At 39.0% G+C, this 21,039-nt stretch overlaps 2 protein-coding genes across 3 annotated transcripts; one reads left to right on the top strand and one right to left on the bottom strand.

Annotated features, from left to right (window-relative positions):
• Positions 1-94: 94 nt before the first annotated feature.
• On the bottom strand, positions 95-3,415 carry LOC116604369 (tropomyosin isoforms c/e). The gene is made up of 3 exons (XM_032366629.2): positions 3,290-3,415; positions 1,553-2,244; positions 95-875 (listed from the first exon to the last, which is right to left on the bottom strand). Exons 1-3 carry the CDS (start codon positions 3,394-3,396, stop codon positions 784-786), a joined length of 891 nt encoding a protein of 296 aa, XP_032222520.1. The 5' UTR covers positions 3,397-3,415; the 3' UTR covers positions 95-783.
• Positions 3,416-16,549: 13,134 nt separating this feature from the next.
• Positions 16,550-19,230, top strand: LOC5521395 (early growth response protein 1-B). 2 transcript variants are annotated; one of them, XM_032366628.2, is made up of 2 exons: positions 16,550-16,928; positions 17,508-19,230. In XM_032366628.2, exons 1-2 carry the CDS (start codon positions 16,763-16,765, stop codon positions 18,590-18,592), a joined length of 1,251 nt encoding a protein of 416 aa, XP_032222519.2. In that variant the 5' UTR covers positions 16,550-16,762; the 3' UTR covers positions 18,593-19,230. The 2 variants fall into 2 exon arrangements, with proteins under 2 accessions (XP_032222519.2, XP_032222518.2); XM_032366627.2 differs by having other exon boundaries at positions 16,551-16,955.
• Positions 19,231-21,039: the final 1,809 nt, after the last annotated feature.

Genomic DNA, 21,039 nt, shown 5'->3' on the forward strand with positions numbered 1-21,039 from the left:
TTCCAGTCTCCTTACTAAAAATTACAAAAAAACATCCTATGCAAAAAAAGTTTTGAGAGCTTCAAAATAATTTATATATAAAACTACACATATCTATCTGGGATCTTTAATTGAAACATTCTTTTACTTATTAGGTTCGACATAGAGATAATCAGATTTTATTACAATCAAGAAATAAGTTAGAATGAAACAAATTACCTACATGTTTATTTGCATTCATAGTATTTCCACAATAAAGGCAGCCATTCTTATCTTTTATTCGGTTTCTTAATATCTTCATTCTGATATTCAGAGCCATGTTTGAAAATTGATTAAAGAAATACTGCCTTATTTTGTCACCCAAATTTTTTTGTGTGACTTTTACTTGTAGTAAGCAGACAACCTCCAGATCATAAAGAGTTCATCAACTTGTCCAGAATGTGTATAGATATAGAGAAAAACGTGAAAAAACAAAAACTTTAAAGGTGTTAATAACTATAAGTCTGCTTAGGCATCCCACTAAACTGCACAGTCTGTAATAAGTTTGGTAGCAATGTCACATCTTATTACATAATCTATATCTAATATGGTTTATGTTCAGTACTTGTTAAAGACCACACTTATTTTACGGAAGCCCAATTAACTGAATTTTTCCACACAATGAGGAAAACATAATTATATTAAAATCCTAAGTATTCAGTTTTAAGCAGTGATCACTTTCAATGCCCAAATGTCCATCAATTCCATGATGGGACAGGATTCCTCCAAACAGTGTGCGAATGTCATCAGCACACTGCACACCCATCAGCCACTGTACTTCTGGTTTAGGTCTGCTAAAGCATCTTCCAGTTCTCTGCTTAGGAAGGCTACTCTTTTCTTTTGTCGAACAAGTTCATCTGAAATAGCACAAGGCAACATAAGTTACTATTACACTAATAACAATAACAACAATGATAACAATATTGATACTTATAACAACAACAATAATAATAAAAATAATTTTAATGATGTCAATAATGGCAAAACATAGGGGCGTCCTATACCCTTGACACTCACACACAAAGAAAAGGCACATAAATAAAAGTTAAAAACAAATGTTTAGGTATGTCATAATTGGAAAAGGTTTCCTCCAATAACATCACAGCATTTGAGGGATCACATTACTTGGAAAAAGATATAGGTTACACATAGTAATTGAATACTCCAAAATTACACAAAAAAGACAATGAGATGAAGGTTTTGGAACATTTCCACATTTGTTATTAGGTTTTTAGACAAAAATGAGCAATACAAGAAGCTTGTTAATTCTTAAAAATTCTTTCTTTATGAGGGGATTCTATTTTGCAAAAAAATAATAGAATAGAGGCTGAAATATGAATTTCATTTCTCCCCACTGCAAAATGCCAAAAAGCTGAATTAGGCAGATATGTGAAATAACATCAAATACAGTAGCCTCTCTTCATTTATTGCTAACGGTTTGTAGAAATCTGCTCTAAGTACTGAAAACACATACATTGTGCAGGAATGAGCCTGTATTATAAGGACTTTGTGCAAAGTAGCAGAATGTACTTACTATAAAGCCTGTCTTTTTGCTTCTCAAGTAGCTTGGATTCACCGAGATCATTGTCACCGCGTATAATAGCATTTCTATATCTCTCTTGCAAATCTTCAATCTTGGACTCAAAGTAATCCTTTCTCTTGTACAGCAGCTCTCCTTTCTTTTCTAGCTTGTACTGTTCAAAGCAGAGCCTCTCAATCTCTTGTTCCAGCTCAGCTATTTTTTGCTCTCCTGCATTTCCTCGTTTAAGGGCCTCCACCAGACCTGCTCTTGCCTCATTCCGCCTAAACTTCGCCTCTTCCAGTCTGATCTCTTTCTCATCCACCAGCCTCATCATATCTGCGCATCTCGTCTCCAGAAGAGCAATCTGGTCACTGTGGTCATACTCCTTTCCTTCCATGGCTTTTCTATCCTTCTCGCTATCATCTGCTTCTGATTCTTTGGCAGTCAAACCTTGTCCAAGGCGCTCCGTTCTTGCATTGACTCTTTCAATCTGCTTTTCCATTTCTTTTATGCGATTCTTCAATCCATCAGCTTCCATTTCAGCCAAAGTTGCTCTTTCTGAGGTGAGCCTTAGAAGTTTGCGGATGTACCTTTCTTTGTTCTCTGCCTTCTCAATCTCTTGGCGAGTCTGCACAACCTTTTTCTTAAGGACATCCATATTTTGAAAGCTTGAAGCGTGGCCTATGAGGGATCTAACCTTACACCTGTCAAGAAATAAAATTGATCAAATAATGTAAACAAACCTGCAGTTTGCCCTAAGAAGCTTATCTATCAGTAACCTAGAAAAATGGCTATTATCCAGCCAGGTATTACCCCCAACCAAGCTGGCAAAATTTAATAGTGGTTGGTGCTCCTGAAGAATTTTACAAATTAAAACATGTAACTATACCATAGAGAGCTACAATAGATGAAAAACCCATGTTTTGATTCTCAAGTCTGAGGTCTGGGTTTAAATCTGGGGTCTAGTTTGACCCTACACAGGGGGACTGAATCTCTTATCAACATCAAGGGTTACGTTGTGTAGGGGATGAATAACAATTATTGATTATACTAGCCTGATGAACACTGTAACTGCCATGCTGTTGCTTAAATTGAAAATTGTACTAAATGGCCTGTATCTTTCCTTTGCAACAGTTTGCCCTTACCAAGTTAAGTGCTAATGCCGTTTTTCGTTGGTTTCTTAAAACGCATTTTCTCCTGAAAGTGTCATAAATTTTCTGCTAAAACAACATGGCACTGCTTTAGCAGCTTCGCATGTCTTGTTACATTAATTAAATGGTTCCCTTACAGCAAATGGTTCACTGTACGTTTGTTTAACTCTGATGCAGGCGTTACACTGGTTCTTTATTGAAATTTCTTTTCTATTTGGATGAGGGATAGTATAAGGTTAAGTATTTCTTATTTCATGGCAAATCAAACCCAAACATCACGCATGTGTCAGAATAAAAACAAACAGATCATTCACAGCACATTCAGACGCTTTTATAAATACCACTTCTGTGTATAAAGCATTTCTATGGTTCAGGAAAATATTATACTATCCCAAACTATCAAAGACGAACTTATGGTAAATCAATGAAGTACGCGTGTGGAACTAGGTTGTTTTGATGCGGATTTCAGAAGTGGCTTGGCATACGCTAGTTGATTTTAGATTCGCTAAAACTCGACAATTTCGACAAACTAACCGATTAATATGCTACAAATAAAGTAACGGAGATCTAGTAAGCAAGTTAGGCTGCATGATCTTACCTTGGGTAACGTTTTGAAAGGGAATATCTCCTAATAAACCACACCTCTACAGCAAGACCGAAGGAGAATCCGCCATTCACCACAACCCTTTGTAACCCAACACGCATGTGCAGAAAAGCTAGAGCCCAGGCTTTCTCCACAGACCAGCGCCTTTACTTGCGGGGTCGTTTCGATCACGGCCAATCTTTTTTTTTTAGAGTTTGGTGCTTATTTTTTTTATGCATAGGTAATTTTTTACAAGAGAAAGGGATATTCGACTCAAATATAAAATGTACATTCTAGAGTATCGTTATTCTTCTGCACTGACCTTTAGATCAGTCACGCAACCTTCGCCCTAGATGGCCCTTGCGTGACTTTTGGCTCAAGGGCCACCAGCGTGACGAGTTCAGCTCATGAACGACTGCGGGAGAATAACAAATGAGAGTGGATCGCCGTAAGATTGTAGCTTCAAACTTCATATAAACAACCCCTCTCGAATAAGCGCCTCTTCTAAAGCATGGAATTAGTTCAATTCCTCAAGACCTAATGACTTTTTTTTAACCAAAAATCGACTCAAAAAATCTTGAAAAACAAATATTGACAGATCATTCTCGCGTCCTATAGATCGGAATCGCCTAACCCAATCGCTGGCACAAAAAAGCGAGATGGAAAAGTTAGGCCCGTGAAGAAGTTCGAGGGGAGGTCAAAAAAAAGAAACTTTTTCAAGCCAAGTCAGCGATCGAAGATAAGAAGTTTTACACAGGTTCTCGTGTTCAACATTTTTACAAGACAGACTCACAAAGTCAAAGAAAGTTCTTGATCTCCGAGTGACAAAGAGCACCGGCGATAGTTTTAGTGAAATATCCAAGAGGCGAGGTCTATGAGGGAAGTCTCCAAAAGAGAAGTACGCAGAAGGCCGTATTTTGTTTGTTCGCGGTCGAGGAAAGAAAGCGTTTGTTCCCTGAGCATACAAAAAAAAGACCCCAAAGGACCAAAAGGCAAAAGCCATTCCAAACCTCTCTTTGTTTTTGTCTCAACACTGCATTGGACAAAGCGAAAGAAAAGAACGGGGGAGGACATGGGCAAGAAACAAGAACAACAGCTTTAGTTGTTTTTACTTTATCTGTCTCCCGGCTGTTGCGAGGTAGAGTATCTGGATTCTAACCTCTTCCCAGAGGAAATAACATGGAAGAGCTTGAACACAGACAACCTTCAATAAATGAACAGTATAATGCCGATGCCTTCTAGATATAAATCTGTTCTGAAGTGCTGAAAGCACCCAAAGACTCCCACGCAAACAAGTTTATCCCTTTCCCTGCCTTGTATTGTCTTATACAATCTATATGTACATTAAAATCACATTTGAAACGGAGGGAGAGTAAACCAAGTATTAAAGAAGGACAAAAGAGCTTTCTTGGCTAACTGTAGCAACAACCCTGAAAGACTTTCGACACCGACTAGCCCTCCGGTTGAAAAAAACTTTAGAAAATGATTAGAATTCCAATTATGCTATGTCGACACACCAAGTTGACCTTCGTGTGACGTCATTGCACATTCCGGGCAACCGAAGATCAACGAAGTCTAAATACCAACGCGGCGATTAGCTCTCGCACTGAGCTCGGAATGTGCTCGTGCAAATATTAGGCCGATAAGCTGTCGTCAAGGTGTTTTGTTTGTGCGCTCGCCCACGCACCTAACACGACTTGTATGGTATTTAGCATGCGTGACGGCGTGTGACGCCCACGGATGATTTGCATAATTGGGTACAATAACTGAGCGGGATCGGGTGAGAGGCTTGTAAACTCTCTCACATGGTCACAGACGACGCAACACAACAAGTGCGCACACCACTGTCACTACCACAGCATCAACACGTCGACGGGCAAGGCTTGTGGAGCGGTACACACGCTACAGTGCCCGACCCGGGGATGATATCAATGGCGTTTCCGCGATTCCCTGCGTATGAGGGTAAGTGTTTCGCTAGCGGGCCTGTAGTAGATACCGGTATACATCCGCAAGGGTACAGCCATAGCATTGACAGTATACAAGACAGTTCTGACAATATACAAGCAGCGCAGTTTGTACACGGATGAAATAAAAATTAAACCTTAATACTGTTACCTTTAAAGTAAAAAAAAATATGTGAGATATACCAGACGGTTGGTGTGTCAGCATCTCTAGGGACTAATTGTGTACTAAATGTTAAACATTCCAGTCACACTATAAAATCTTCCGCGGGTAAGTCTGATAATCCAGCCGGTTACTGCGGCGGCCGCTATCTCGGTTACTTTGCCTATATAAGTATTCAAGAACATTTGACTCTTGAGTTCACGTCATCTCGCCGTGTATGTGTGTGCTAATCGAGTAAATCGATTTGTCTATTTAACACCTTACATTTCTTTAGAATATTCCATAACGGAGTTTAAGTCGTCAAACAACAACTCGATCGACTTTAATCGTGTGAATAATGTCTCTTCGTGTGAGGAATAAGTTTTCTACACAGCACATAATCCTTGATTAATATGCGACAACTGCTCCATCGCCCACTCAAACTTAACCCAACTCACCAAGCTATCACAAGAGCGACTCGGAAATTTCCTAACCTTGAATTTGACATTCTCCCAAAGTCTACAAATACTTAAAATCTGACGAAATAAAGAGGTTACTTTGTAAGCTATCCAAATAAGATATAGTCGTTAAAAATATTTAATGGCTAGATGCAACCAAGACTATTCCCCGGCGTGGGTGGAAGGATTTCATAATGCAAAAACAGGGCCTTTCTTCAGCTACAGAAAAAAAAAAAAAAAAAAAACAGGGACAAGCACAGGCAAACTACGTGGTGCCTTTTAAATTTAAGGTCTAGATTTGACCACACTTTCGAGCCATAAGCAGAATGACCGATCCGATCTGTAAAATGATGGGGAGACTATCGCAGCTAATCACTTCTATTAACCCAAGTAAGTTTGATTCGAAAACTAGAAAGAAATAATCGTGAAGAATATATTCAATACAATCTAACATGCCATTTGTTAGCGACAATGAGAGCGAATATCATAAAGACGGACACATCACGAATAAACTCTCTATCTTGAAAATATCTAGCTAATTCCCTCTGCTCACAAGAATCTTCTGCTCACAAAAATCTTCTGCTCACAAGAATCTTCTAATAGAAGGTGGGCCCACCCAGAAGAAGAAGAGAAGTAACGGGAATTTTTCAATTAAGCACGCAAACGTGTTCGCGGGAATTCATAAAATTAGTAAACTCAAAGGACAGTCTCTCTGTAACTCATATTCTACAAGTTAATAAAATTATACTTTATTTTGGTTGAGTAGAATAAAAAAAAGCCCAAACTGTCGTGATCTCGTACCCGAACAATGAATACAATACACCAAAAACTGGTTGAGGAAAGACTGGGTCACTTTAATGGAAACTAGATATTCATAATCTGAATGAGAACAATGGCACTTCTGCATCTCTTATTAACGCGGTGACACGGGGTGCGCGAGGGCGATACGGCGCAACAAGGGACGGCGAATACACCTATCAGAGTGTCTAGGTACACCTATCAGAGTGTCTAGGTACACCTATCAGAGTGTCTAGGTACACCTATCAGAGTGTCTAGGTACACCTATCAGAGTGTCTAGGTACACCTATCAGAGTGTCTAGGTACACCTATCAGAGTGTCTGGGTACACCTATCAGAGTGTCTAGGTACACCTATCAGAGTGTCTAGGGACATCTATCAGAGAGTCTAGGTACACCTATCAGAGTGTCTAGGTACACCTTCAGAGTGTCTAGGTACACCTATCAGAGTGTGTAGGTACACCTATTAGTGTCTAGGTACACCTTCAGAGTGTCTAGGTAAACCTATCAGTGTCAACGTACACCTAGAGTGTGTAAGTGAAGTTTTGCCTCGAGGTTCCTTGTTCAATATAAAACAAAATAAGTTTTGGTAATTTTTGGTAGATTATCCGCTCTTGAGATATTGAAAATCGTAGGACTCTTGATTTGTCTGAAATTGCCTAATTTGGGCAAAAATTACTACTTTTTCTGGCAAATTGGCTTTCTCAAATTTCTCAAGAACGGATAATCTAGGTAATGGTACACACATATTCGCTAGAATTGAGCTGCTTCATCCTACCTTTCTCTTATCTGAAAAAAAAAGACAATTTTTTTCAAATTAGCCTTATTGTATGGCCCGATTACTGACAAACAGCTAGCTTTGCCCTATTTTAGTGTGTACAAGGCAACCGTACATTTTTATGTGTATTTAAACACAAAATCACCAAGTTATCGCCACATTTTCATTATTTTGACAATTATATGGGATCTCACCCTGTGCTCGTAAGCGATCATATGGAGACCACTTCGCGATCGTACACGGTCGTATAAGCTGTGATGTGTGCGATCCCGGCTAGGATAATTTGAATCCGAAATGAAGTCTAATGTGTTGTTAGTGGTGCATAAAGCACGTATCCCTACTTCAACTGGATGTATTTGCCTTCACACTAAGACATTAGGCTTCATTTCGGAAGTCTAATGTGGTGCGATCAAATGGAAACCTGTCTTTACTTTGGCTAACGGGTATAAGTTTCTAGGTAATTGTACTGCGTGTAAGATGGAATTGAACTTTGTCGTTATCTAACTCTTTTTAATGAAAAAAACAATTTGACGGAGAAACTACGAAAACAATCTCTAATTATATTGCTTTTAGTACTGACAATCAGCTGAATAACAGCAATTAGGTCGACTTCGTGTCTACAAGGCAACCGTACATTTATACATGTGGAATTATACACAAAAACACCGCGTCATCGCCATTATTTTGACAACCTTCGGAAAAGCAACAATTAAGAACCTAGCGATAAAAATATCGTCATAAGCACTTAAAGCCAGAAAATTAGCGTTATTGTTTCGCAAGAGTATAAAATTCAGAGGTTTGAGCAAAGAGTGTTTTATACACTTTACATGTACACGACGGGTCGACAATAAACTCACAGCAATGATGCTACAACAGCCTCGGAATAACTACCTGTGGACTCGCACAAACGCCATAGTACCAGACTCAGAGGTGATTTTGATGGCGTTCCCGAAATTCCGTGCAAGGGAGGGTGAGTCTACACTATAGTACCAAAACCGGGGTTGACTATTTCAGTGGTGTGTTAGTGATTCCCCTGCATAAGAGGGTGTGTAGTTCACATTTAGATACCTAAGGATGCAAATGACCTCCACCAACAGTTGGCCAATTAATAAGTTTCAAAGTCAGATTAAAAGACACACTGGCAGATTTAATAATTGTCTTTTTGATGTACTTGGTCAAGTGCTGCAACAGGTGTTCCGGTTAATCAACTAACATACCAACTGAAGCCTGTAGATCGGTGATGTTTTTTGTGAGTTATGGGTTTGGATGAAAAAAAAAAAACTAAATTTTCATTTGAAAATTCATAGTATATTCAGTTTCCAAAACCCCACTTTCCACCAATCGTCTGTTCATATAATCCACTCTCCGTTTAAAACGTTACAAGAACAAACTGGCATTTGATCCAAGTTGCATCTAACAATGGAGGGGGAGGAACAAACCCTAAAATATCCCTATTTTTTAAAGTTTCTTTCTTCTTAAAATTTTGCTTACAATCCCTTATAACTTGGGACTCTCCTTCCTGTATTGTAATGAGGTTGTTTATCCCTCATGTCTCAGATTATGAGGCTGTTTCTACCTCATCCCTAGAAATAAATATGGGGGGTACATGTAACACCACGACGTCGCCAGATATCCGATAACAAAATACCAGGAAAGTCCAGCCAGTTACAATGTGATTAAAATGCATCACATTAGCCCTGTTGTATGGATTTCATAAAATAAATGGAGGGAAGAGAAACTCGATTAAAAATAGCTCAAACTCGAGCCTGTGTTCAATAACCATTACCTTGTAGTTTAATAACTACACAATAATGAAGTTCTCAATCTCATTTTTAAGAAAATATAGGTTTATCTTTGAATATGGCAAACTCAGATCACAATCTCTTTTTCTTTGATTGAAAATTAAAGGCCTGTACTTAGTGATCATATGTTAGCCTTTTTTTTAGCAGTGCCCGGAACATTAAATATCACCACAAGTAAATAAAAATAGAAAAAATACTAATAGCCAATCGATTAAAATCAAATGACCTTTAATTAATCATAGTATCGTACAATGTGGGATCTCAAAAAATATCCATAAATTGGATTTTTTTTTTTTCAAAAAAACATTAAAACAAAAGAATAATAACTATGCTTTTAATGATGTATGAGCTTTGTGTGTGTTCAGTTTGAGAAAAAGAAATAATGAAAGAAATGAGACCAAGTACATTTTGTACAATTAATAAAAAGGATATTGCAGAAACTCATAAGTTTGATTCTGGACATTGCTTTTTTGATAAGCCATTTCATTAAAACTCAAAACAGAAAATAACAATATGAAGTTCGGGTTGAATGAATGCAATAATCTAATCATAGCTAAAGACGACATTGACCACATGCTAAATGACATCAGCACCCGACTAACGTACGATAATCAGCGGACCGATAATGGATAATAACCCGAGAGATGCGAAAAAAGCACTCTCAAAACAAGAAAAAAAATCGATACAAATCCATATTGTACAAGCAATGCCGTAGAGAAGACTGCGCTTTAACATGAGCAACATCAGTTCTGAATTGAATGAGCAAATAATTAGAAATAAGCCTAGAAATGCACCAAGGCTCACTAGCTTCAAAACAATTATTGACAATGCCATTTCCGGTGAGCACTCAGGGTGACGTGTTCTCCCATAACAGACGCAATCGAGTCGCTTCAAGTGTCACACATCACGTATTGCACCGTTCACAGGTGCACAATAACGTGAACAAAAGCACGAGTAGTGAACTCGTATGCATTCCACAGGTAACCCATAGGATATGGAACACAGGAACCCACTGCGTAATACACAAAAAAGGTCGTCGATTAAAAGCAGACTTTCGTTTCGTTAAAGAAAACGTCAACTTGGCACGCCTGCGCGAAACATAGAGTGCGCACACCTGAACGATTTTATAAGCCTTTTTTTCGTGCGTGACGGTGATGATGTGATCGTTATTCTAGTTATTCTCCGCCGCGAAGCACAACTCTAGATCTGTTCTAAACCTGTGTTTCGGTTGATGTCGCTGGGATATTTAATCTAATTCTGATGAAAAATATTCCTGGCTGGAGGGAGGGGTGGGTAGCGGTTTCAGGGGGAGGGGGGAGGGGTGGTTGGTGGTTTCAGGGGGAGGGGTGGGTGGTGGTTTCAAATTGCTCTATTTATAAGAACGCGGGGATAACCTAGGTTTTTATGCACGGGATTTTAAACTATTCAACAAATTTGTTGTCGGTTGCATATATGTACCGCTTGAAACACGTTGTTTTAAAAAATGTTCATACATAAAGAAACATCCGCTCAGCCCCTGAACACTGTTACATGGACTTGTATAAGCTTTACTGTCTTGTGAACCTCCCTAACACTGTTACATGGACTTGTATAAGCTTTACTGTCTTGTGAACCACCCTAGCACTGTTACATGGACTTGTATAAGCTTTACTGTCTTGTGAACCTCCCTAGCACTGTTACATGGACTTGTATAAGCTTTACTGTCTTGTGAACCTCCCTGTTACATGGACTTTCATAAGCTTTACTGTCTTGTGAACCTCCCTAGCACTGTTACATGATACGTGTAGAAGCGACTCTCCTTCCCTTCTTTTCGTGGCCGCACCTATGAGCCAGAGCACGTCTTAGGAAACCAGACTCCGTCCTCGCTATCATTACATAATGAAGTCTCATTAACGATGAATGCTCTGGTTTCGTATCCTTAATCAGCTAAATCTAGAGTCAAGATTTGTTATACCTTGTCAAGGTCTCAATAAGGCCATTGTTTTAGATAATCGGATGTGGCTGGACCAGCCCAAAAGCGTCCGTCGCACGCACTCTCCTTACGATAAGGTTGCAGTAGTGCTCTTTAAGGCAAAATTTTGTAGGATTCTCATCCGGATGGAGAGGCATGTGAAGCATATAGTTAAACGAACTCTAATCCCTACTTAGGTACCCCTCCCCTCCCGCCTTGTTTATCCCCATACAGTGTGCACGTGCAGTAACGTTGACCAAAGCGGGATATCAAAATCGTGCAGTCATTTTATGCACTTCAGTGGTTTTATTCCCAACAGAAAACAAATAGACAAAGGGCTAGGTCTGTTGAGTTGCCATGTTAGCCTATTTTTGCTAGTTAAGGCGTTAAGCTTGCCCATATATTGTTTTTTCAGGGCTTTTTAATAAATTGTGAAGAGAGGTGTGCGCAATTAAGAGAGGATAGAGTGAAATACGAAAACAAGCGGAACAGCAAAGCCTGTAGAAAAAATTAGTTTACACATGTCGCATAAATAAAAACAGTATCTCCATCACGACGTCGTATCACAAGTTCAATTCGAGACCACTGCTGGCGATCGAAGACCCTTATAAGTCTTGCGGCGAGCATTTTACCTCATTAGTCAATAACAGCTACGATATGCAAGCCTCAATCATTACGTGCGTCTTCCATATAGCTGCTTCAGCGACAGCTGACGAGCGCCAGCCGAGAACTTTCCGACCGAAACCCGACAGCTATATTTGGAATTCGATTTAAATCGCCGATGTCATCGTACCTGACGTAAAATGAATTGCTACACTCCATATGTTAATCCTTTTAACCCGTCATTGAGCCGATTGCTTCCGGAAGCTTCGAGGGTATCAGCGATATCAAAAGTGTAAAAATCGGACTGCATCAGAGCATATTTTTTTTCTAATTAATCTATAACACAGAGTGCATACGTCACATGATCAGTGTTACGTGGAAGCTTCAGGCGAAAAGCAAGGAACTCGCTAGACATACGCTCAACAGCGTGTTATTGGGTTATTTAAAACACGAAAAACAAGCGGGGTGCAGCTGCTTTTAGCTTACCATAATGATAATTTCAAAAGTAGCAGATATGCTGCAGAGTTAGATCTCTCTCCAAGCATCACATAACATATAGCACACTTAGATTAATAATGACTTTTCATGAGCTAGTTCCACCATCATAGATATGATATTATCAAAAGCACAATTTGAGATCGAACCTCGAGCATAAGGTCCATAACAAATTAATTTACTGCCATAAGGTGTAGCGCTTTTTTCATATCAAGGTCACGCGAACTTAGCAATGTCAATTAGTCTCAGTGAAAAGGTGACGAGGGGAAAACTGAATGCAAGAAAACCAAGCGAACCTCGAAAAGTCGATCGTGTCCCCTCTCTTTGCTCTTCAACACTCTTAATTATTCTTATATAATTTTTTTATTTTTGAGTAGGCAAGATAGCGTAGGCAAAAACAGTCAATCTAGAATAGCTTTTTAGCTTTTTAAATATACAAATCGCAGATATAACCGATGCGGATTCTTACGCAAGTGTATAAATCAGTGATCACCATCAAGGAGGCGATGAACTTGCTCTAATTTACTCCTGAAACTTACAAAGGGGATATTCCCACTGGCCACATTTTCTTGGCGGGTGTGTTACTTTTAAATTACAAAAAGTGGCAAATAAGCAGGCACTTCATCCCAGTGAAAGCTCATCCTCATAGGGTACATTTCCACAATGCTATTTTGATGGGGCATCACAAGAAGGTAGCTGAGTGATTTCAAAATTGATAATCATTACACGACTGAATATTTCATTAACACGATGTATCTTTAAAAATTATATCAAATATCTTTGAAAAGTCCGAATAAATTGTGCTGTAGTTTATGATCGATAATCCAGAGCCACAATTATTTCTCGGTCAAAAGACCTTTTGACTGAGTCAGCTGTCTCTTAGCATGCAATGGAGCTATCTACACGATGAATATTTTTTCTAGATAAAATCTCTACGTAAACTCTGGCCCAGAGTCTATAGTTTTAAAGATCACATAGCATAACAGCGTAGACATAGCGTAGACTAACTGAATCAGAGGCGAGGTTTAACTTCAGACAGCGGCGCAAGAGATAACTGTCAGCCGCTTTCGTACAACAACAACAACAAAAAAAAATAGAATGTTGTTTTGCCGCGAGCCTTGAATTGTTTTTACTGTTAACGTTTTGATTGACACATTTCAACAACAGGTAAGCACCGTATTGCCTCCTCTCTTACTCAGTACTGATTCGATTACGAAACCTCTCCGCGCGTCAATACCAAGGTCGGGTACTTCCGAATTCCTGCATGGTAATACCGGCATAACAAACATGCTCTCCGATACAAGTTACGTCATAACTGTCGTGTTAAAAACTTTGCTGCACCGGGTTTTACATCCGAGTGCGGATCATTGCGAAAAGCAACACAGATAATGAAGCGAATGCTTCTCGTCTCGTCATGCAGCAAATTAAATAAAAGCGATATTTATCAAAACGGTAGCCTAACAAAAGCTTTACGGTGCGCTTAGCATGTTCGAGAATCGAGCGTTTTCTCAGTAGTGCCGCGACCTGGTAGCGCCCGCAAAGACTGCTGGGTAGCCGCGTATATGCGCCAGAAGCTTACGACTCGACAGCTTGGGGTTTCCCCTTTACTTCTATTTTGCTATTTCAACGCAACACATGTAAAGCTAACTTCGGAAGTCTGGGATCATTCATTGCTGCCATAATTTGAATCAGGAATGAGAAAGACTTCCCTTCCCGTTTCCCTTTCGAAATGCTTGAGGGGCAAGTTTGTAACGAGACCATAACCAAACATTTGGCTTCCGTTCGGTTCTAACTGCTATGATCCTGAACGTTTCAGATGAGTTGTAGCAAAATGTCCATTTTTTAAAAATCATGAACTATAATTATTCCTAAAAAACGTGCAAAATCAGATTTCTAGTGACGGTGTTTTCCATGAGCTTTTTGATAATCAATTTGAGAGAGGCAGTCGTGAGTAAAAGGGCAACGCTTGTCAACTTGAGCCCGCAAACTGACGTGCCATTAAGCATGCGCAATAAAGACATGAGCAGGTGCAATGGTGTTGTTTTTTCCTCTCTCACGATTTCTCGGATAATAAAAACAGGTTCGATTTAAGTACGATACTTACTAGGGTTTTGCTTCCAAAATTAAACAGTGGTTTGTTTTCATATATTGACAAACCATTCCATTTACGTTATATTGAAAACCTATTTTCAGAATTTACTTTAATATCGACAATCATGTTAATTTTAACACCGGTTGCAAGTGTGACGAAAAAGGAGCCAAAACATTGTTTTTTCCGTCCCTGAACGAAACTATAAATACACGATTAATGATTCACGGAGCGACAAAGCAATGCTTAATCATTGACAATGCTATCAGTTTTGAAACCAAAATGTTTTAGCGCAAAATTCTGGTAATAGAGATAATGGAACTGAAGTTGCAGCGTGTTTTATCATTCATGCCCTGCAATCTATTTCCATTTTCTAAATTGATTTTATTCCTGGCCAAAAATAGCTTAAGAGCAATAACTACAAATATAAAAATGTTATTAGAAGGACGTGTGAGTGCAGCCATAATAATAAAACATATCTTCTTCGGGAAAACCGTTTGGGATATATCTAAATCGGGCGCCTGTAAGACGATGGATTAAAAACCACAGAAACTCGTCATCGAAACCCACCATTTCGTTCATACCGACTATCAGCGAGTCGCCGATTAGTGATGCCAGTTTTTACAGGAGCAATCATGTTTGTTTTTTGTACCAGCATCGATCAGGCAAAGTTATTGGTAAAATATTTCCACCTCATCCACCGATTTAGTAAACGGTCAAAAAGTAAACCGCAATAGAAATGGTGGCAAGCCAGTGTGAAACTCGTAGCTAGTACATGCAAAACACTCTTTCCTCTCTCTCTCTCTCTCCGGAAATCATATCAATTTGTGATTCTAATGATGCTAAAAGCGAAGCGAAGTCAAAACAAATTGCGGCTTTTCCCAGGGGTTTGGATGCACTTTTCCTGAAACATCTAATAACAAGAAAACACCAGCCCAGCAGGCTTCCGCTATAATTAGAATTTAACTTGGTTGTTAGCAGATATTTAAAACGAGAATTAGTGGTTGTCGTCAGCAAAGCTTCTAAGTTTGCCATGCACCTGCTACGGAGATCGGTTCTGACGTCACTAAACCCATTTTCGTCCACAGCGGGTTATTTTTAGTCACACGAGTGAAAAATAGAGCTAAAAATGAAATTCAGACGTCTTTGGGGGATTTGTTTGCAATCGGTTTGGTACATTGTCTCCTAATCGGGAATAACACTCGCCTTTATCTTGCATTTTATTGTATTTTTTTTTGGCATTTTTACCTCTACTTGGTAAAATGAAAATATCTAGTTGTATGAAGGAAGTAATCAATTTCTATTACAGAAACAAATTTTTTTTCTGGGAAAAAAATGTTGAAACTACAAAGGTTCATGGTAAATAGGACCACGACATTTATAATAAATAATGAACAGCGAGCGAGGAACAGATAAAGCCAGCTGCCTGTGTGAAGCATTTTAATCTTTCCCTACTCCAACTGTTTTGAAATTCAGATTTCCATCAAATACTTAGGAATATGCAGCCCAGGAGCCGTATTAATTTTTGATGAGATAAGTCGTGCTGTTTGTCAAACACCGGAATGCTCCATATTTACCCCATTTTTGATTGAAACACTAATATACCGATCCAAATCGAGGTCTCTCCGAAAATAGCATCGGTCTAAATCGGAGCAGTGCGAGCCATCGCCGGAATTTGTCAAGAAAAATCCAACCCGCTGGTCTCCAGGGTACACCCATTTGCTAGAAAGAACGCTATAAAAATAAACATTATCCGAACAATGGGCTGTTGTCTTGACGACATTTAAATCCAAAAATACACTGACGTACATGCAAATTCTCATCGAGTTTGCCGAGTTTTCTTCGTATGCTCCTCGCTAATCGGGAATGCTAAGCGCGCCCGCTATTTTCAGCTCTCGCGGAAGGTTCCGCGCAGAATAGAACAATAAAACGAGATTTTATTGGTATCCGAAAGAATTTGCAATCACACTCAAACATTATGAAAGATTGTACGGAGTTTTTAGTAATCGAGCGCAATCGAACCTTTGACGATACCGGTTATGGTAAACAATTGTTTCTGACGCAAATTCGCGGACGTCACAGTGACGCACGGACTTTTATTTTTATCTCGCAATCCGATTGGTCAACCCGAACAGCCGAACCATCGAACACGTCACGAAGCAATTCCGAAAGCATACGAATTTTCATTTAAGGAGGACGCCCACTCTCTTTCCGACACTAAATCGTCAAGCTCCACGAAGCGAAAGAGTCGAATACAAACCGGTGGGCACGAAACTCAAAACCCAAGCACAGTCGTTGTTGTTGCTGGTCAATAACACGACCTGAAAACTATAACTGTTGATCAGTTCCCACTACAAAACGCCAAAATCATAAATACTTCGCCGTAAAGCTCGAAAATTTTTCTTAAACTACAATGATGATCACCATGACCGACGCATTGGATAGCCTTGCTCAAGTCGCTACCGACCAACTTTTTGCGTTTGATACAGCAAGTTTCTTTACGCCACAACTTGCTCGACAAGTTCCTCTTAGTAGTGACGACTTTGTCACTGGCATGGATGAGCCAACGAATATCTTTGGTGAGCCGATAGATTTCCACGACACAGGTACATATAAAAACTTCTAACCTTGCGCTTGTAAACACTGTTTACCTCGGAAGTTAGCGCTCGCGTGGTTAGCCTTGTGGGCGATTGACCTCCTTATAAAATTAGAACTTACGTTTAAAACACGTAAATTCCGTAATACTCTCTGCCTTTTCCGTAACTCCCTCACTGTAAATATTTCGGGCTGTACGTGTCTTGAGTGAACGTTTGATTCTGGGAGTAATCGCTGGTTTCAGTAAACCCCGTAAACCCTCTAGACCCGCTAACATGCCGTTCGAACTCGAACTCCGCTGGTTTTCGACAGGTAAACGCGATTAAACTAAACGCTGTAAACTTATTTGTGCGATCTGAATTAAGAGTAAAATTTCGAGTCTAATAACGGCGTAACTTAAAATTAAGGGGCCGGAGTTTAAACGAATAATTTGTTCTGGTTAAAAAGTTAAACCATGTAAACTCTCACCCACACATTTTGATCAAGTTTGCGTTTGTTTTTATTTTCAAGTGCCCTGAGTGGTATAATATGAACTCACCGTTGATTTTGCTTGTTTTTCTCAGGAGATCTAGACTTCGGTGCTGTTCCCGATGTCAAACAAGAGGGAGGTTTGCAGAAAGGATGCCAACAGCGTCTGGCTCACTTTAAAGGGCCCAGCCTTCATGACTTTGGGTCAGCTCCTACAATCTCCACTCCACCACCTAGCGGACAAGCATCGCCTTACAGCTCTCCTGTACACAACTGGTGGATTCCTGATCGCACGATACTCACTCCACTGATCAGTCAATCCGCCAGCTCATGGAACCCTGCTCTACTTCAAGACAGCAAAATCCCTGTTTCTCAAGCACAAATCCCGGAGCAGAAACTCTGCCAGCAGCCAGCTGTAACGTGTGATAGCCTCACTCAGAGCAGCAACCCTCTGATCAAGTCTCAGGCAACCATTGCTCAACGCCCCTCTTCACAGCCACAAACTTCCAGCAGCGGGCCTATGTTTATGGAGGCAACTGCCACGCTCAATATGAAGTGGCCTATTCTGGGAAGCAGCAATGTGTACCAAAACAACTTGCAATCAGATACATCCGTGCTGGACAAGTTGTTCTTGCAGAGCAGTGGAAACATGGACTTTTTGTCTACCCCCACTGCTCCTTCAAAGCCTCCACAACGCGGTCGTCCAGCCAAGGGCGGAAGTGCTATACTGAAGGCAAAGCGCAGTAACCCAACCGATAGCCGCTCACGCACCCCACCCAGCGAGAGGCCATATGCCTGCCCAGTGGAGACCTGCCCAAGGCGCTTTTCACGCTCTGATGAGCTGACCCGTCACATGCGTACACACACTGGTCAAAAGCCTTTCCAGTGCCGCATCTGTATGAGAAACTTCTCACGCTCTGATCATCTTACTACCCACATCCGCACTCACACAGGTGAAAAGCCATTCGCATGTGAAACCTGTGGACGTCGATTTGCAAGATCAGATGAGCGGAGGCGCCACATGAAGATCCACTTGCGGGAACAAGCAAAGAAAGAGGAGGAAGCAAGAAAAGCTATAGCTGCACAGCAAAACGACAGCATTTCACCACTGCAGGGACGTTCTCCACAAGCTACACCGCCACCAATGCACCTTCCTGTCACAACTGTCAGTCCATTCTAGACAGAAGGAAAAAAATGTATTGAACATTTATCAAAGACAGTGCGGGCACTACAAGACATTATAAACTCTTAGTGCAGGCACTAAAGAGCATTTATATGAGACTTTAAAATATTTCAAATATGTATTATATTGACTCTAAGGGCTAGACCCCAAGTTGCATCATACATGAATTTATTTAATAAGTTAAATAGTATGTATGTTAAAGTTACATCTAGGCTGGTCCTATGTACATAGTTTTCTCAAACCATTGCTGGTGTGCAGGTCTACCAGTGATGTTCAAAAAGGATGAAAGACCTATTTTCATATTGAGATGTCCATGTGACTTCGGTGAGACTATTTCAATTAACACTATTTTGTGTAAAAATTAATAAAAAGGAATAGCAACTTCTCTGAGAAAGGAACAGATTGTTAAGGCATTCTTTATAGTCTAGGAAGACAAAGACTATAAATTTTTAATAAATTTGAACAAATGGGTGAAACCCTTTTAAAACATGTACATTTTTTAGGACTACGAATCTGGTTCCTTTGTCAAAGAATTCAAACCGAAATTGAAACAAAATCATTAATTCTGGATGTCATGCTGGACATGAACATTGCATCAGTGCAGGAAACTGAATATTAAAAAAATGTTAAATTCAGACAAAGTGTTCTGTTGAAAAGACGAAGCACACTTTCATACACAGGATACTATAAAGCATTCCAAAGGAGTTTCAAGTAACTCAACTCAAATATATTTCAGAAAACAAAGCAAGCAAGGGATTTCAGTTGTTTTTTTAATTGAAATACAATAACTTTATGCAAAATAACTAGTTTGTGGGATTGTCATACCACATAGATGGATAGGGGGAACAGATGCAAACCACAGAATCACACACTCATGCATTTTTAAACGGCTCAATGTTATTCAAAAGTGAATATTTTCAACAAATATCACAACCAATAATCAAATTTGACTTTTAACAATATTACCCATTCAATTTTCTCATTAAGTTTGTCTCAATATTTCAGGCATATTGAGGAATAAAGGGTAATTGAAAAAAATATTTGATTATTGTTTAGCCAAAACTAAGTTTATATTAATCTTAGCGATCCATAATTAATAACAGTTCTATCCTGTTTTTCTTCATACATATCTGCCCAAAAATTTTTTTAAAAATAATTTTGTGGTCAAGCAATGCAAAGAAAATGATATAAGGTGGACCAAAATACATGTGAAGTCAAATGCATCAAGCCATCAATTTTCATTAGAGCCTTAAAATGATTTGAAATGGGCTGATATAAACACAATTATATGGCTTGGACAAAATGACTTAAAAGCTATAATTTAAAAATCACATTTGACCCAAGATTTAGGCTAACTGTTATGTAACAATGTGATTAAAAACAAAATTTCACATTTTTAATCTCTCATATAGGAAAAAAGAATTTGCCATGTAAATGAAGAATATCATTCAATTGCAACTTTCAACCAACAGACTTCAAATGATTGAACAATATATAAAATCCATGTGTGTTCCATCCTATTTTTCTTATTCCTATATTCTGACAGGCGGTATTTAATTTTGCCAAGATTTGTTAAAAGGTCTCTTTCTGTGACTTGATTTTTTCTTTTTTTTGGTTCCATGTATATCATGATTGATGATTTGGCAATTGATTCTACAATACTTTAAGAAACTCTACCACAATATTTGTGAGACTTCATTAATTAAGTAAAAATATTAAAATTCAGTCCCTGATATGTGATTAACCCACACATGTGCCATGAAAAAAAAATCATGCGATACAGTTGCATTTGAGAGTCCATGAATCATAAAAGCCTGCATTGACCATGGGTAACATATGAATGGCTAAATCCTGGTCTCTAAAAGCCTGAATGTTTACAAGCACACTTAAGAAAGAGCCAGCTACCCATTCTCAAGTGTCAGCATTTAAACATGGATTTTTAATTAAATTCTTATTTGTGCTATACCCATGAAGCACTGCAAGCTACAACACATTGATTTCTCCAAGTGCAACCTTATTTGAAATAATAGGCGATTTAAAATAGGTGTATAAAATGACCCTGAAAAGCTCCCCTCTTCTCCCTAAACTGATTCTGAAGTCTTTCTTTGTCCACACAACTAGGATATGAAACTGTGTTAACTAATACCTCTGTAAGCTAGTTCAACTCTGACATATTAGAATATTACTTATCCACCCTAAATTTTTACGATGCAGAAGATCCACTTACTTTCAAAACTGTCTGTCTTTGTAATTTCTATAGTAGTCTTGCTAGTCCTGTAACTTGTTGTAAATAGTCTTTTTACATTTCCTTTTTTCATATTATTATAATCATAATGTATTTTCTTGTTTCTTTTTAAAGGGCCTGCAATAAATGGCTTTGATGTTGCAGTAACCCTACTTGTGGCTAAGTCAATAAAATAAAAAATAAAATAAAATAAAGCTCA

This window comes from Nematostella vectensis, chromosome 6 (assembly GCF_932526225.1).
Source record: "Nematostella vectensis chromosome 6, jaNemVect1.1, whole genome shotgun sequence".
Taxonomy (NCBI): domain Eukaryota; kingdom Metazoa; phylum Cnidaria; class Anthozoa; order Actiniaria; family Edwardsiidae; genus Nematostella; species Nematostella vectensis.